General features: G+C 39.2%; 1 protein-coding gene across 1 annotated transcript; it reads right to left on the bottom strand.

Moving 5' to 3' along the window:
- Positions 1-848: 848 nt before the first annotated feature.
- On the bottom strand, positions 849-15,523 carry klhl20 (kelch-like family member 20). The gene is made up of 14 exons (XM_042497919.2): positions 15,387-15,523; positions 12,674-12,737; positions 12,214-12,471; positions 11,951-12,059; positions 11,304-11,510; positions 9,841-9,999; positions 9,623-9,717; positions 9,290-9,405; positions 8,260-8,443; positions 8,024-8,167; positions 7,003-7,136; positions 6,082-6,290; positions 5,704-5,810; positions 849-4,440 (listed from the first exon to the last, which is right to left on the bottom strand). Exons 2-14 carry the CDS (start codon positions 12,694-12,696, stop codon positions 4,356-4,358), a joined length of 1,830 nt encoding a protein of 609 aa, XP_042353853.1. The 5' UTR covers positions 12,697-12,737; positions 15,387-15,523; the 3' UTR covers positions 849-4,355.
- Positions 15,524-16,592: the final 1,069 nt, after the last annotated feature.

The raw sequence follows: 16,592 nt of genomic DNA, 5'->3' as shown, positions 1-16,592 counted from the left end.
AAAGAAAAATATACAAAAATAAACTATTTTCAATATACTACATGCTAAGTAGATTTTTGTGATTATCACAGCCTGGGATATGTCAATGACTATCAGCAATATTGGCTGTGGCAGTCAATCTAGGGGAAATGGCATGTATTCTCTCTCTCTGATAAACATGGTTAAAAAAAATGACATCATCAGGTGGAAAATAGTAAAAATGACAAACTTCAAAGCAAAAGCGCAGAACGACACCCAAAAGTAATACAATGCAGGATTTTATCCTCTATCCAAAATTGCACTTTAAATGGGTTTTAATGGAGCATTTTTGCACTTAACATTATGTTGTCACAGTGAAGTTGACCTTTGATGTTTTGGATATAAAATATCATCACTTCATTATTTTATCCAATTAGACATTTGTGAAATCTTGCCATAATAAGCATCTGAATTTTTGGGTTATGGCAAAATCATGTTTTGTGAGATCACAGTGGCTTTTGACCACCAAATTCCAATCAGTTCATTCTTGAGTCCAGGTGGACATTGGTGCCATATTTAAGGCAACCTCAAGGCCTACTTGAAATATTGCGTTCACAAAAATAAGACCGATGCCAGGTCACGTTGACCTTCACCTTTGAGCCCCAAATTCCAATAGGTCCATGTGGACATTTGTGTCAAAATTGATGTAAAATTCCCTTAAGGTATTCCTGAGCTATTGTGTTCACAAGAATAGGACGGATAAACGGAAAACCCCAAAACCTAATACCGCCAGCCTTGACTGTCACTGGCGCAGAGGCATAAAAATAAAAGCATTTCTGTACAAACTATGACCTACAATAATAAGTGAAAATTGAAATAAGTCAGACATGTTTTCTTTTTTCCCAGAAAAAAACAGTTTAATCCTTGTCGTAGTGAACATGGTGAGTCCGGAGCTGCTGTAGTGACCACAGCTAAGAGATAGCTGTTTGATACATGAAAACAAACACCAGAAATCACAACCATGTTTGGGTCACATGTCGAACACACTGCACAGAGGCTACTCAAAACAAGATATTTGAATATAGGCTACTAACTGAAGGCTGGTTGACCTCTGTTCATCACAATCACAATGCATCATTAGTAGCTTACACGGTTCAAAGGAAACTCCACTCAGTTTGGAAAACCACATACAGTATTACTGGTCTGAGACAGCCCAATCAGTAACTGATAATAGAAAAGTGCATCACCAATTAGAATTCAGAAAATCAAGACTAAAAAACTTTTAAAAATTATAGGGTATAAGGCAAGCTTTCCACACATTCATTAATTTGTGGCGGCCTGCCACAATTACAACATCTGCTGCCAAAAACAAATTTTCTAGTTTGGCACCACAATCTCGGAGCGCAGAGCGTACTCTGGGCACAGATGGAGCAGTAAAGCGTCAGCCGCATTGAAAGTGAAACTCAACTGTTCGTTATGCTGGGCCTAAACTTTGTGACAAACTGCTGCTGAGGAAAAAGAGAACTCATGGAGAGCTCTGCACGCGCAGCAGTCACTGACCCGCATGATCCTCAAATTTAAAAGAAAACCAAAAATTAGGTGTCACACCCCCCACCCCAGTCATTAGCTACTGTCGTACATACACACTGATTCACTGGGAAAGACTGACAGGTTGTCTTGACCCAAAGCAATAACATGTACGGAGTCTTAACATGAGTGGGATTTCCTTGTAATTCTGCGGCAGTGAAAATTGCAACATATTCTTGGGGGAGATTTTCAAGAAGCAGGCATACACAGCTGTCCTCGCTGCATTATTTTTGTGCTCAACAAACAGCAAGAATATTTCTACTTGATGAAAACTCGGCATTCACTACGTCCGTATGAAAGATGTGTTACAGACAAGATTCAACATTTCAAGTGAGCATGAGTGCAAAAAAAAAAACTAAAAACATCAACATTCAAAATATTTTGCATAACTACATAATAAGACAAACTGTAATGCTGCGACTTGAAATCTCCCGCTAGCATAGAAAACTAAAACCAGCAAAATCTAGAATTGCCATATTATTAAACATTAACACCAATACTCAGGTTGCTCATGAAAATGAGGCTATAATAATGTGTAACAGCCTTTTATCATCGCCTTCACTTGCTTGTTATTACAGAAATGCATTTTGTTCCACACACTATTTGAAGTGCAGAACTCTGACGGCCTGTGTGACACAAAGCAAGTCAAAACACGTGTTGAATCCATGAAATATATCCATTCTCCTCAGTGTGAGGCCTGAAATGTCTGTCCCCCGTATATGTGGAAACATCTTCACCCATATAAAATATAATAAAGGGAGAGGGGTGGGAGGGTTGAATTTATAACACATTTTCAATCACAGTGCAATAAATTCTGAGATTCATCTGAACCAATTTAACCATCTTATCAAACTGTGTCCATCTCCACTGAGCTAAGATCAGTTCAACAACCAGAGACCACAACTTAACTGCAGAGGATCTTTGTTATCGCTCATGTCAGTGCTGCACTTTAACTGTCCTCCAGCAGATGGTGCTGTTACACTGTTCTGCATATAATGACATACAAAAACTGGGAGCTGAGAATACAGAACAAGGGTCTTTAAATCCCATGACTGTGTGAAGAAAAACATTAATTACTAACTACTACAGAAGGAGTTGTTACTTCATTAATGTACAGTTAAGAGCTCTTTTAATTTGTTCCATTCTTGTAACAGTAACCTGGGATAAATATATAACTGCATTTGTCCACTGTCATGAAAAATGTCAGGACAGACGTACAAGTGTTAAGCTTGTAAGGGAAATCCAATAAGAGAAACTGGGTGTAACTTTTCTATGGGTATCAGTGTCTGCCCTCAAATTCCATGTTGGTTCCAGTATAAACACTTCTGCCTTCATACACAGTTGGGCGACCCCCGTTTGCTTGAGGCATACTGAAACCTTTAGAATTCAGTAAATGAGCCGACAATAAATCAGCGACACCACTGGAATTTTCTGGTGTCCACTCGGCATGGTTGATATCACAGTATTAAAGTATACCGGGGTATTTTGAAATTCCGAACGTATGGTTTTCACCAGAGCTAGTGATTGTTGGAACAGTGGACTCACATTTTGGGTGAGTTTTATTTCGTTACTGTCGGGTTTTTTCTGAAGTGTGTTTTGTGAGTTAACATCGCAATTTAGCTCCGTCAGTCTTCCATGACCAACAGGAAGTTGAATTCAGAAGGTGTACAGTTGTATTTCGCTGTTTAATAAGGAAAATATATTATTTTTCTTAACATTTGTGGGTTTCTATGGTGTACTTATTAGTCTGAAAAGCTGAAAGTAAGTACTGCACTGGCCGTCGAGAGGTTAGCTCAGCACACTTATACCATCGTATACTGTATACACAGGTGAAATTTCAGGAAGGTATGAAATATTACATACTGCCCAATAAACATCCAACATAACAAAGAGCCAACGTAACGAACGGTCTCCTGTAAAGTGCAGCAACAGAGCGTCATGCAACACTAAGCATGTGAGAAAATGTTGAGTAACAGCGACTTCCTCATACACATCCTTCTATAATGCTACCCATCTTCCCTGGTGAAATAAATTATGTCTCTCCTCTCTGGGTAAAGATGCCTTCAGAAGATAACTGCCTGACAGCTTTCCACTGTTTAATGCTACAAATGCGGCCCGGAGACATGAAAACCACAACTGAGATGTACGCTTCAAAACAAAGATGAAAAAGAATGAAAGAGCGGATTTACCTGTGGCAGTCAGTATGTAATGTTGTATTTCCGGGAAATAATCTTTATTTCACAATGAAAAGGTTTACTGGTCCATAGGCTGTTTTTCTTATTCCTTAATGAGGGCTGACATTTTAAGACAAGGGAAGTTGACAGAGGCTTGCACAGCTGGACAGACTGAAAAAGCCTTCTTCCAGTGACCTGATGCTTTTTTTTAACTTCTAAAGCATCAGAAATGTAGGCTAATGTCCCCCCAGCAGCAGTCTTGGTCAAGCTGAGTCACACGTGCCAAATTAAATGTCCCAGACAGAGAGGCTTGGCGGGTGAAAACATGGAGGTCACGGGAGAAGGACTGTCCTCTCCAAACTGGAAGCTTTATGGTTCTCTGTAGACTTCTGCCCTCAGTGCACTTCATCGTCAATCGACGAAGATGACCAGGCTATTCCAAAGCTCAGAGTGTTGTCGGGATGAGCTAGAGTTCAAAGTTTGATCCTCTTTCGTCTCGTCTCTCCCCTCCCACGGTTTTCTCATCCTCGCGTGAATTAAAGCGTCTCTTTTGGAGGCACGAGAGTTGGTGAAAAGAGGCATCCATTGCAACGTAATGACAAGTGTATGAGTGTGTGTAAGGTGGGGGGGTTGGTGTTACCATATGTGGGATTCACAGTGAGTCATTTTAATGACGCCCACCCCCCCACCTAGCCGGCGGTAGTTCATTCCTCCATACAACCTGCAAAGAGAGTCAAATGATGAGGGAGGAGACGTTCAAATGCTCTTGTGTGCAGCAGAGACTACATGTTTATGAGGAATATGGACATTGTTTCTGGAAACGGATGTTGCTGTTGAATACTTTGAGCACCACAAATAGAAATCTAATTACGTGAACTACAAACACATCCAAGTAATTTTCAGCAAATGGCTGCAACTACGCTGGGCAATATGACCTATAAATAACTGTGATATTTTTAGACTATATCGCAATACACAGTACATAGATTGATGTTCTCAAATTACTGCAGACTACTAAAACACTAGACTTATAAACTACTGATATAATGAAGTGAAATAACACACTGCTACAATTAAATGTAAATAAAGTACTGTTCTGATAACCTTAAATAAAGTACTGTTATAATAAGGTGAAATCAAGAACTGCAACAATTAAGTTAAATAAAATACTGTCATAATAAAGTTAAATGAAGTACTGTTATAATAAAGTACTGTTATATTATAGTTAAATGAAGTACTGTTATAAAACAGTTAAATAAAGTACTGTTATAATAAAGTCAAATGAAGCACTGTTATAATAAAGTCAAATGAAGCACTGTTATAATAAAGTCAAATGAAGCACTGTTATAATAAAGTCAAATGAAGCACTGTTATAATAAAGTTAAATGAAATACAGTTACAATAAAGTTAAATGAAGTACTGTTATGATGAAGTTAAATGAAGTACTGTTATGATGAAGTTAAAAAGAAGTACGGCTAAAATAAAGTTAAATAAGGTATAGTCATAATGAAATATATCAAAACAGCTTTTACTCTGAAGCAGCCAGCTCATCTCAGGCCAACACCTGATGGTGTTTCTGTTGTGAACTTGACACTTCCGATCAATGGTTGTTAGCAGGTTAACAGAAAGCATAACTGTTACCGTGGTGCTGTTAAACATGAGGATTTATTCACAATAACAGCTATCCGCTTCATAAACTGAAATATTTGCTGGTCGCACTACTGCTCCCTGCTGGCAGTCTGGAGCTCTGGCATGTATTAGAGCGTTAGTGTTCATATGATGGTATGACAGACCTCAGAGCACAGCAGTCTCTACTTATTATTCTTTACTTGCAGTTCTATTCTGATATCATAACGACTGCAATAACTTTTGTCTACATATACTGACTGGCTACTGTTATGGCTGTCTTGTTTTGCGTTACTCATTTCATGATTACTTAGTAACTGTGTTTTCCAGTGTCATTAGTTCACATGGTGCCTCTTACCTCCATGTGTTGGCGTCAGGGTCATAGACTTCTATAGTTTTGAGATATGTTGTACCATCAAAGCCTCCCACCGCCATCAGCTGACCGTTTACCACAGCCAAGCCCACCTACACACACACACACACACACACACACACACACACACACACACACACACACACACACACACACACACACACACACACACACACACACACACACACACACACACACTAACACTGAATATCCACTATGGCAACTCCACTGACATGTGAAATAAATCACTTTACAAATTGAATTAAGTTTATCGAGTTATTTACATATGACTGAAGCTGTGACTAAAGCCATGCAACAAGCCCTATATTTCAACCATGCAAAATTTCCAGAGCACACACTCACCCCGCTCCGTCTGGACGTCATGGCCACCACAGGAGACCACTGGTTCGTCCTGGGGTTGTATCGCTCGGCGCTGCTCAGCTCTGTGGTGTCATCTCTCCCTCCGACAGAGTAAATCATGTCCTGGTAGACAGCACAGCCCAGGTGCTTCCTCCTGGTTCCCATAGGAGACACGGTGTGCCAGCGGTTCTCTTGAGGGTTGTAGCGCTCCACTGAGAAGGAGGAAAACACCAGAAGAAAAAAAAGAAAGAAAGGAGGGGAAAAAATAAGTGACGGTAAATTAAGAAAATGACTGCAGTGAACATTTTGACAATAAAATAATCAGTTAGTGGATAGGAGATAATCATCATTATTAATTATTATTATTATTATTATTATTATTTACTTATTGATCTATTTTATAGTTTATGTCTTTATGATTTAAATACATATCACTGTGATTCTGTGGCTTTAAAATGTTGGCTCCCCCTGCTGGGATGCACTGTAGGTGTTGTCATGTGTGGACTTAAAATAAACTCCGCCTGTGGGTTTTCTTTGTGTTATTGCTGAAGAAGGGTGTCTGGCTCGAAACGTCTGTGTGCGTTGTGTGTAATTTTTACGGATTGTCATTATCAAATATGACCCAAAAAGGATCAAGAACTTTTTTTATATGTTTTTTTTAATTTCCACTTATTAAGGCTGATTTGGCAAACCCAAAGCAGAGAGCCCTTTTCTGATAGTTGACTGGTATATCAGTCTGGTATATAGTCGTCCTTCTTGTGTGTGTATTCATTCTGAGGTGAATATAAACATACACATTACATTTCGTAGACAAATTCTAGCAGGTTTCTACCTGATGACACATTTTCTCCTAATTAAACGTCAATCTCGTTACAGCTCTGGCTTAATTTAAGACTGTACTTATCACATGGCTCAGTACCATACCTGTATTTAATGGTGACGTCCCATCAGACCCTCCTACCGCGTACAGGAACCCCCCCAGCACAGCCACAGCTACACCCAGTCGCCTGGTGCTCATAGAGGCCACACGGGTCCATTTGTTCTCCTTAGGATCATACCTGAAGGATAAGAGGGAACCATTCTATTACTAGGATATGGACTGTACATCAGGGTTTCTGTAGTGTTCACAACTTTTCTTGGACCATGTAAATATATCCAAGTCAATAGCCATTAACCCTTTGAAACCTGGAACGACAACAGTATTCTTGTTCTGTGCTGAGACACCTTCTACATGCATTTAAACCTTTGAAATCCAAGCATATTGATTTGATGACAAAAAAATCTTCTGAACATTAATTTTAAAAAAGAAAGAGTAAGAAATGATTTAAGTTAATAAAAATGGGGAAAAAAGTTAATTATTATCAACTATTTTATCTCTTTCATTTGTTTGTATTTTGTTTTGTAACCTTTTTTTTTTTTTACATTTGGTTCTTTTTTTATTGTTTTTCCCCCAAATTTCAGGTATTTTTCTTGTAACTTCTTCCAACATTTTGGAAGCCAATTTGCTCAGGTTTTTAAGGGTTAAGGTAGAGCTATAACTACAATTACAACCTCTGGATTGAGAAAGGAATAATTATAAAAAAAAAAATTAAAAAAACATATAAAGAAGAGCTCTGGGAAGGGCTGAAACAGGCCCAGTATAATATACCAGAAGATTATTAAAGAAAATTTACACATAGTAAAGTTCCTATGTTTACAGAGAGGTCACACTAAATATCTAATATCAGTTTATGAAACTATATAAGTTCTTTGTGTTCTTTAATTGTATCTTAATAAAGAGAGAGAAATAAATAAAAATAAATCCTCATCACTACTTTGTTAAAACAAAAAAAAATCCATGGTGGCTTGTGCACAGTACTGAGTATTATCCTGAATTTCCACTTAAAATACTAATATAAGATGATTGCATGAACAATTTATCACAGACAAGAGCTTTGACAGATACCTTTCTACAATGTTGAGACAGGAGACCCCATCTTGTCCCCCTACGGCGTACAGATAACCACCGAGGACCGCCACTCCTACACTGGTACGACAAGTGCTGGTGGGGGCCACATCACTGCTCCACTGATTGGTCTTGGGATCGTATCTGGACAGGAGAGACGGAATACAGATAAATGAAACTGTAATTTGACCTATATATCTAAATATCCAGACAAAGCAGAAGTGATGGTGACAGACCTCTCCACAGAGTTGAGGTACGAGGAGCCGTCATGACCTCCCACCGCGTACAGCAAGTCGTCCAGAACACTGACGCCGACTCCACATCGACGCTTACTCATCGACGCCACCATCCGCCACTCGTTGGTCTGGGGATCGTATCGCTCCACGCTGGAAATGGCATCACCGCTGCACCAACCACCAACTGCAAGATAAGAAGACATGGGAGACAAAGGAGAGGGTACACAATATTAAATTTCCACAATGCACGAGTCTATCAATTTAGCAAGATACACTTTCTATCCTCCACACCGGCAGTCCTGTCTGCATACTAACAGAATTTCAATTCAAAGAACGTCAGGACGCTGTGTTATATGTAAATGAAAACAGAATGCAATGATTTGCAAATCTGTTTTGACCTATATTCAACTGAATACAGTACAGAGACAAGAGTTTCAGTGGTCAAACTGTTAGTGTTAAACTTCATTAGTTTTGTGTAAATATACATGCGTTCTGAGTATAATGCCTGCAACACACTGGAAAAAAAAGCTGGGATAGGGCGACACACACATACATTAAACATTCATTCAAAAAGTGTCCACAGTTCCCAAACTTTTCCTGAGTTTTAAGGATAGCAATTATTAAACAAACGACAAGAAATTGGTTCAAAAAATGACAACTTAATAAATCATAAATGGAAAGATCTTGTGAATCAAATATATGAAATGGAGAAGATTACTATGAAAATTAGAAACTAAATACATATATCTGAAGAAAGATGAGAAAAATGGATTAAATATCTAACAAATAATGTTTTCCCTTTTTTTGTTCTTGTTCTTCTCTATTTGTCTCATCTGCTAACTCTTAATAATATCCAGTGTGGATAAGAACATAATCTTAAGTTATCCTGTAACATGAAATTATTCAATTTATCAACCGAGGAATTTTGAATGATTTGTGAATTGTGGATAATTTACGAACTGTCATTAAAAGTTTATTATTATGCATATATTTTTTATTTATAACTTTGAAAAAGAAATAGGTTTCTGACCTGCAAAGAGGACCTCCCCACAGCGGATTGGTTTTCGTGGTCTGGTTCTGGGGCCCTGCATCAGGGGCCTCTCCTGCGGCAGCAGCAGGTAATTCTTAGCCTCATCAACCAGGTCTCTGAGAAAATGTATAAAATCATAACTCAAGGTTACATATCATCACTGTATCAAGCTTATCATGTGGGTTAGGGTTGGAGGTAGATGTTTAGCGACAATTATAAATAAATGTAAATAAATATTTTGTTTAGCAAAAAATCCAGCAAATTCCTGAATGAGCATCAGCAGTAATTTTTCACCAAAAACATTCGAATAGCAGACAAACGAACGGCACTCACCTGCACTCCTCGTCACTCTTAATGAGAGGATCCGACCCGACGGTGCCCACCAGGAACTTGGGGCTGAGCAACGGCAGACGGACGTGCTGCAGGACCTACACAACACAGGAAATCCATGTCAGTCACAAACGTCAGCGACAGTAATGCTGAGGGCGTGTGACTGCGGAGGCAGAAGAGCCTCTGAGTGTTTGTGGTGGGAGTTTTCTTCAGCCACAAACCTGGGGGAGCTGTGGCCTGCGCTCCTGGATGCTGTATTTCACCCAGGCCATCACAGCGTTGAAAACCTGCTCCTCGCTCCGCACGTTGAGCTCATCGCTGGAAATGATGTCAATCAACTGGTTGGCAGGCAGCAGCATGAACTCTTCACTTTCCATTACCTAAGATAACAGAGTGGAGCCAGTCAGCAGCTGGGCCACAAACAAACTATAATCTGTTTCTCCTCAACCCGCAAATCCATCTTTGCCCCTATCAGGGGCCAGATTTGTCCTGCCAGCTTTGAGTTCAGTATTATTGCGCTAACGCCACCAAACTAAACTCCTGTGTCCAGGATATTTGAAATGCTTGCTTGTGTTTCAGCTCATAGACTTTGTCTTTACACGGAGCCCTTTTTGTTGCAAGAACACAGCTGGACATGCACATTTGCATCTCTCAACAGAGATTAGAAGGATGCACTATGGATCGATCCTAAATTTCTTCCATCATCTGCTCTAGAAAAAATAGCCTTTAAACGTTTTTGACAGTGAGTTGCTATATTTACTATCCTCACAAGGCGTTTTACTTGCTCGAGGCGAACAGGCAATCCTTATAGTTAAACCCTGATTTTCCTGCATAACAACTCCTCATCATGTTGTTCTCATAAACTGCAGTAAACCACTTATTTTCTGCTCTTAGTCTGAGCAAACAGCTGAAGATGTTACATGTGTTAATCCTGTGCCATCTCTGCTATGAAAATGCCTCATGATTTTCTTGTGAATAAGAAAAATGTTACTTAAACTTAAATGTTCACACACTATAACAGGTGTCAAAAAACAAACAGGGATGAAAGAGATGACAATAATCACAGAAATATAGCCAGATAACTTCAGTAAAAACATCTGTGTGGACAGAGCGTGGCTGTGGAAGTCTGTTCTGGATTAGTTTTGAACTTGATCAACAAAAAAAGTTCTAAAAGATCATGTCAAAGTAAATTCCTTCTTTGTTTATTCAAAGCAAACTGATTAATATGGATGCTTTATAGATGTCAACAGTCTAAAAACAAATTTAATATGTAGTGAATACTAAACAGATTCTACAGGCAGGAGAAATCAAGAAATCCTTACTTTCAATCAAATGAGAGGAGAAAATGACATTTTACCAGTCATTTTGACATTTTTCGGAGAGTCAGCTTGTTTGTCACATAATCTATGGTGTCTCAGAGATCTCAGTATAGATCACTAATATTTGGCTGTCTGCATTAAAGTCTCTGGATGAAAGATTACTGGTAAAGAATTCTTAAAGTTTTAAATTGCCTTAATGGTAATTGTCTTGACATAAAGTGTAAAATACACCTGAGTGGTTAGAAAGAACATTTTCTTTTCTGCACTATGTATATGTCATTATAAAACATGACATTTTCAGGAATTCTAGGGATTCAGGGACTGTGGACCGCTGTCCATATATATCATATGTATCATGTTCTTACTTCCTGAAAGTTGTGCTGGGTGAACTTGTCTGCAATGCGGAGCAGCTCGCGGCAGGAGTGGGTGTCAGCGAAGGCCCTGATGCCCAGACAGTTGGAGGGATCCAGCTGCCTCTTGAGGAACTCGCAGCAGGCCTCCTGGATCTCAGCCAGCTGGAGAAGGCAAGCCGCAGGGAGCAGTGTTTGGACGTTTCCCTCCTCCACTGTCACCTAGCAGCAGAAAGGTCAGGACATCAGACACTTCACGTATAGTTTTACCACCAGGCTGTGATTAGTTACGGCACTTAAGCAAGACTTGTCTGCATCATCGCAGTCTCTACAGCAGGGACACTCAACATGCTTTGCTTGTGGGCCACGTTTGCAGAATGACAGGAGACCAGGGGCCAGTTACAGCTGCACCATACATGTTTCTAGGAATTTAGGACATTTCTCAGATTTTGGGATGTTTGTATGATTTTAAAACACTTCTACAACAGCATCATCATCATTTCTACAACTTCATTTCTACAGCCAACAATGTAAGAAGACAGAAAAAATAGTAAATTACAAGTTAAAGGAACTGATGGATTCATATTTAACTGGAGTTGAACATTGTAAAATTCCACATGACAAATGAATCATGACTGATTGTTGACTGCTCCTGTTGTTACCTGTGAGGTGTAGGCAAAGTCGATGAGCAGCTCCATGGCTCTCTCGTCGATGTCGCGGATGACCACTTCGGTCTGCCTGCTCTCTGCCAGCTCTCCAGTGAACATCGCCCTGAACACAACATGGTCATCAAGAGATATTATTGTTACAGCCTGCACTCGAAGAACTCCAGCTGCACTTTGATGTTCATTTAGGGTCCAGTTGATTCATCTCCTAATATCACTTCCTTCACCAGACTGTGAGCTGAATTCAGTACTCTGTGTACCTGAAGTAAGGGCTGCATGCAGACAGGATCACACGGTGAGCGTAAATCTTCTTGGCGCCCACCACCAGCACCACGTCGCAGAGCTCCCGGTGTTTTCTCAACAGGTTGATCACCTCCAGGGTCTGCCGTGGGTGTTTGTCCGAGACGTAGGGCATGCGTGCGGGCTGGGGGACCCCTTCAGGGAGCTTGTTGGGGTCCCCCAGAGTACAGCGGCTGGTGATGTCCATTCCAGTGGCGTCTTGGCGTGCGCTGGTGGCCCTAAACATGAACCAGATGGGCAATAAATAAGTGAGTAAATATATCCTTGTTCTTCATTGGATAGCTTAACAAGTTCCTATGTTCACAATTCATACCATGGAGTTGACTAAGTCTGTCAATAATACCAACTTAACTATTACATGACCATTTAACAGTCTACAAAATGATCATATGAACATTCCTTCCTTGACACCACACCTACCTGCGCATTGGCTTTGCGTCCATGCACTGAAGAACAATGTTTGGTCCCACACCTTGGGGTTGACCTGCACACACACCAAAACAAAAAACATTTTCTCTGTAGTCAGTCTGGTCTCTCCACTAATCTAAGTTTAACCCTTAGGGAGTGTTTGGTTCATCATACGCACTTTTCATTCTTCATTTTTTAATAATTTTGTGTTCGTGCATATAGCATGCATTAAACAGAGAGTGTATTTTTGTTTAATCTCAAAATTTCCAGCTCAGCTCCTACAAGAAGTCTAAAAATACATTTTGGAGACTAAATTTGTTACATTCATATTATAAGTGAAAAAAAATGCATCATTGCAACCCATTCAACTGACATTTTTGACCCCACAGCCATTAAAGCATAAAAACATGCATTGCATTATTTCTGGGTGTCATTCTGGGATTTTGCCTTTGAATTTCTGTTTTTTTTTGTAATTTTGAAAATATATTTCATATTTATGATTAGGACTTATGATGGTTAAAAAATTAATCAAATGAAAGCAGAAAATAATATTAGTATAGTATTATTTAATGCTTGAATTTGAGAAACGTATTTTGTGCGCAGAGAGGTACAATTGTGTTTAATATTAAAACAGGCCTTAAGCGTTAAAGTCATCAAAAGTCAGTGTTTATCAGAGAGCCCTTTCAGCATTTCCCTGTTGTACATTTAGGTTTCTAGTATCTGGTTTTATGTTTTGATGTGGAAAACATAATAGGACTGTGGACAGCACTACAACATCTACTTGCTTTTCTTCTTATCGTTGTAGTTTGTGCCTCACACCCTGTCTGCTACCCTCCATATATTATCTGAAATCATTTCTCTAAACAAGACCGAGATCAGATCGAGTGCTCTCACTGAGTCGACAGTTTCTTAGACACACCTGTGCAACTATTAAACACAGACGCTGTGCAATAAATCATGCCTTTGTTAAGTTTATGATGTACCGTTTTTGTTGACACCAAACAGGTGTTGAATTTCTTGTTGATGCAGAGACTGTAACTATCTGGTGATGTCGCTGCATTTTTTTTTTCCAAACACTTACATAACTCGAGTTGGATATTTTGTAAAACATCTTTCAATGTAATACAGTCCACTACGCCACTGCCACTAACTACAGCAAACTTTCTGTTTTTTTTATCTCGTGTATTTCCCTTCTTTATTATTCTGTATTTGTGCTCTAAATTCGGAAGATTTTGCAGGTCTGTGAATGTAGTACCAGTCATGAAGCATTATCTTCATGATTTCTTACTTCAGCAGCAATTTGAAAAGTTTGAGCAGAATTTTAAGAGTTCCAGATTGCATTTACACAAGGAAACTTTTTCCACTCAAATTTTATGCATATGATGGAGTGATCTTAACGACAGTTTTCCTTTTATTTATATTTCAAAAATACAACTTATGGCCTTGCTTACAGTATTGCCATATATCCCAATATACTGAATCATAATTTGTGTCACGGTATGTACTGCATCCCCAGGTCCTTGCCAGTGCAGAGGTCTTCTGCAAATAAGTGTGAAGTCCACAGCAAAGTCTTTTACTAAAAGATGATACAGTTGTTTGTCTCATTTATGCAGGATTGTTTTGTTTGAGTTTAAATAACACACGTGATGCCTAAAACGTGGACAACCCTGCCATACAGCTCATCTATGATTGTTGTATCCAGGCCAGTGCGCATGAATGAGATACATCGTTCGGCTGCATTGAGAATGTATGAATGGGTTAATTATAGTTATCTTTTCCTCTTTTACTATAATTCTCTTTGGCATCTTTAAATGTTGTTGAAAATGGTATAATTGACGATGATCTCAGTGGGTTTGGGTATCAGCTGTCACAGAGGTCAGCAGCCAGGTGGAGCACAGCCTTCAGATAACATTACACTAACCTAATTAACCTGGCCACAGATCAGGGTTAATTAACGTTAGTGGGAACACGGGATGGCAAAACGATTAGTGTTGCACGAGATCTGCGGCTCAGATGTTCTCTTACTTTTTAAATTGGCTTTGAGTCAAAGTATCCCCATCGTCATCCAGTCACTTCATATAGCGTTAATACGCGGACGTCCTGTGTCATTTATTTCTTTCGATCTACATTCTTTGCATAAGTACAGGGTAGATAAGACAGCCAGGCTAGCTGTTTGTTATTAGCAGTTTCAGCAGATAGACAGATCCGGATACGTAACGTTAGCTAGCTAGCTAACATTGAGCCCAGTTCGTACCATAGCATAAGGAATTGTTAATATGTGAGGTATAATGATAGTTGTAACAGAAACAAACAAATAGAAAAAATGTGCACTTCCGCGTCTTATTCTTTTAGCGCGGAACTATGAAAATCCACGAGTTAGCTAACAAGTTAGATCATTTCTCCGGTGTGTCGGCTAACGCTGCTAATGTTGTCGCTAGTACCGAGGCAGGGAATCCACAGGCGATTCAAAACTTATGACATCAAAGTAAATTGATACAATCAAAGACAACGAAAGGGGTCAAAACGAGAAGAGATGTCTTAGTTAGCCTACATGCTTAGTTTATCTGTAGCCGCTTGAGTCTTAGCATCAGGTCAGAAACCACGGACTATCAGAGACTGCTGTTAGATTAGTGAACGTAAACGCTTCCCAAACGACATGCGTTGACATTATTATTCTGTGACAACTACACGACAATAAAACAGAGACTCTAAAGACGGATCTTACCTTATATTTCCATCCCAACGACAGACAGAAGTTGCCCAGGTTGCTAATGTTTACAGTGTAATGCCGTCGGCTAAACACTGGTGCTTTTCTTCCTCTGTATCATGCGCATGCCAACTGCCAAAGCGCCACTTCCGGACATTGCTTTTTCAAAATAAAAGCGAACAATTACGTCATTGTATTATATATGTGTATATTAGACATCAAACAGATTTGGCTATGCTCATGTAAAAACCGCATCCCAAATATGATCATAACCGGGTTAGGTCTCATAAATGGGTTATTCGTGTCTATATAATTACATTCACTGTAAAATTCCAAAAGGAAATACAAGGGACCAGTTAATGTTGTCTCATTATACAGAGAAGCTAATTATGGATGGTCTAATTAAAAAGTCATGTGTTTAAAATCTTACTGTGGCCTGAAAGCATGATCAACAATATGTAGTTGTTTTTATGCAGCAGAATGGCTCTGGTAAGAGTTTTTTATTACACATCAAAAGCCGCATTCTGCTATCATAGTAACAAATGCACAATGTGAGATGAATGTTGGAGCTTGTCAAAGGAGTTCAATTTAACAGCTTTATGGAAACTTTCATCTTACAATGCATCATTATTAACTGATCATGCATTTGTACATAAAAGTAAAAGTCAGTTTTTAATGTACCTAAGTAGATGTAGTTATTTAAATTCCATCAGGCATGCCATCTTTGAATTGCACAATTCCAGGAAAGAAAGGACATGTTAACGAGAAATAAACAAAGCTTTCTGTTGCAGCCATGAACTTTATTTTGCAGCATCTCAGACATCTAATGTGACAGTTCATCTATCCCTTGTGTGCACTTCATACATGGCTTCTATCTAACTTTTACACACTGTATTGCTTTCTGTCTGTGCTTCACACATGCTCTACTGAAAAGTATTTTAAGAATTAGTGTTTTCCCAAAATTAGACATGTACATGTTTTGAAAAGAACAATCTTGGGCTCTGCAAGTGGAGAACAGTGCAAATGAGATGTTTACATGTTTCTCTGTCAACAACAAAACAAGGAACAGAAGATGTGATGTCCAACAGGTTTCTGTTGCAGTGTAAAGCAATCCTGAATTTGCTAAAGAAGTCTTTACAGAAGTGAAACCACCCGATTGTCTGTCTCTCCCTCTTGTGAGTGCCCAACTGACAACATTTCAATCCTAAAACACATCCTTAAATA

This window comes from Plectropomus leopardus, chromosome 12 (genome assembly GCF_026936395.1).
Source record: "Plectropomus leopardus strain MGB_pleo_1.0 chromosome 12, ASM2693639v1, whole genome shotgun sequence".
Classification (NCBI taxonomy): Eukaryota; Metazoa; Chordata; class Actinopteri; order Perciformes; family Serranidae; genus Plectropomus; species Plectropomus leopardus.
The sequence above is the reverse complement of the archived record's forward strand: the minus strand, read 5'-3'. Positions and strand labels throughout refer to the sequence as shown.

What these genes read in the sequence shown, in the direction of transcription:
- klhl20 (XM_042497919.2), bottom strand. Translation starts at nt 12,696, where the DNA reads ATGGACGCAAAGCCAATGCGCAG. An exon ending in CCCAGCACAACTTTCAGGAA is followed by an intron (nt 10,000 to 11,303) that starts GTAAGAACATGA and finishes CTGTTATCTTAG; the next exon opens with GTAATGGAAAGTGAAGAGTT. An exon ending in AAGAGTGACGAGGAGTGCAG is followed by an intron (nt 9,406 to 9,622) that starts GTGAGTGCCGTT and finishes ACATTTTCTCAG; the next exon opens with AGACCTGGTTGATGAGGCTA.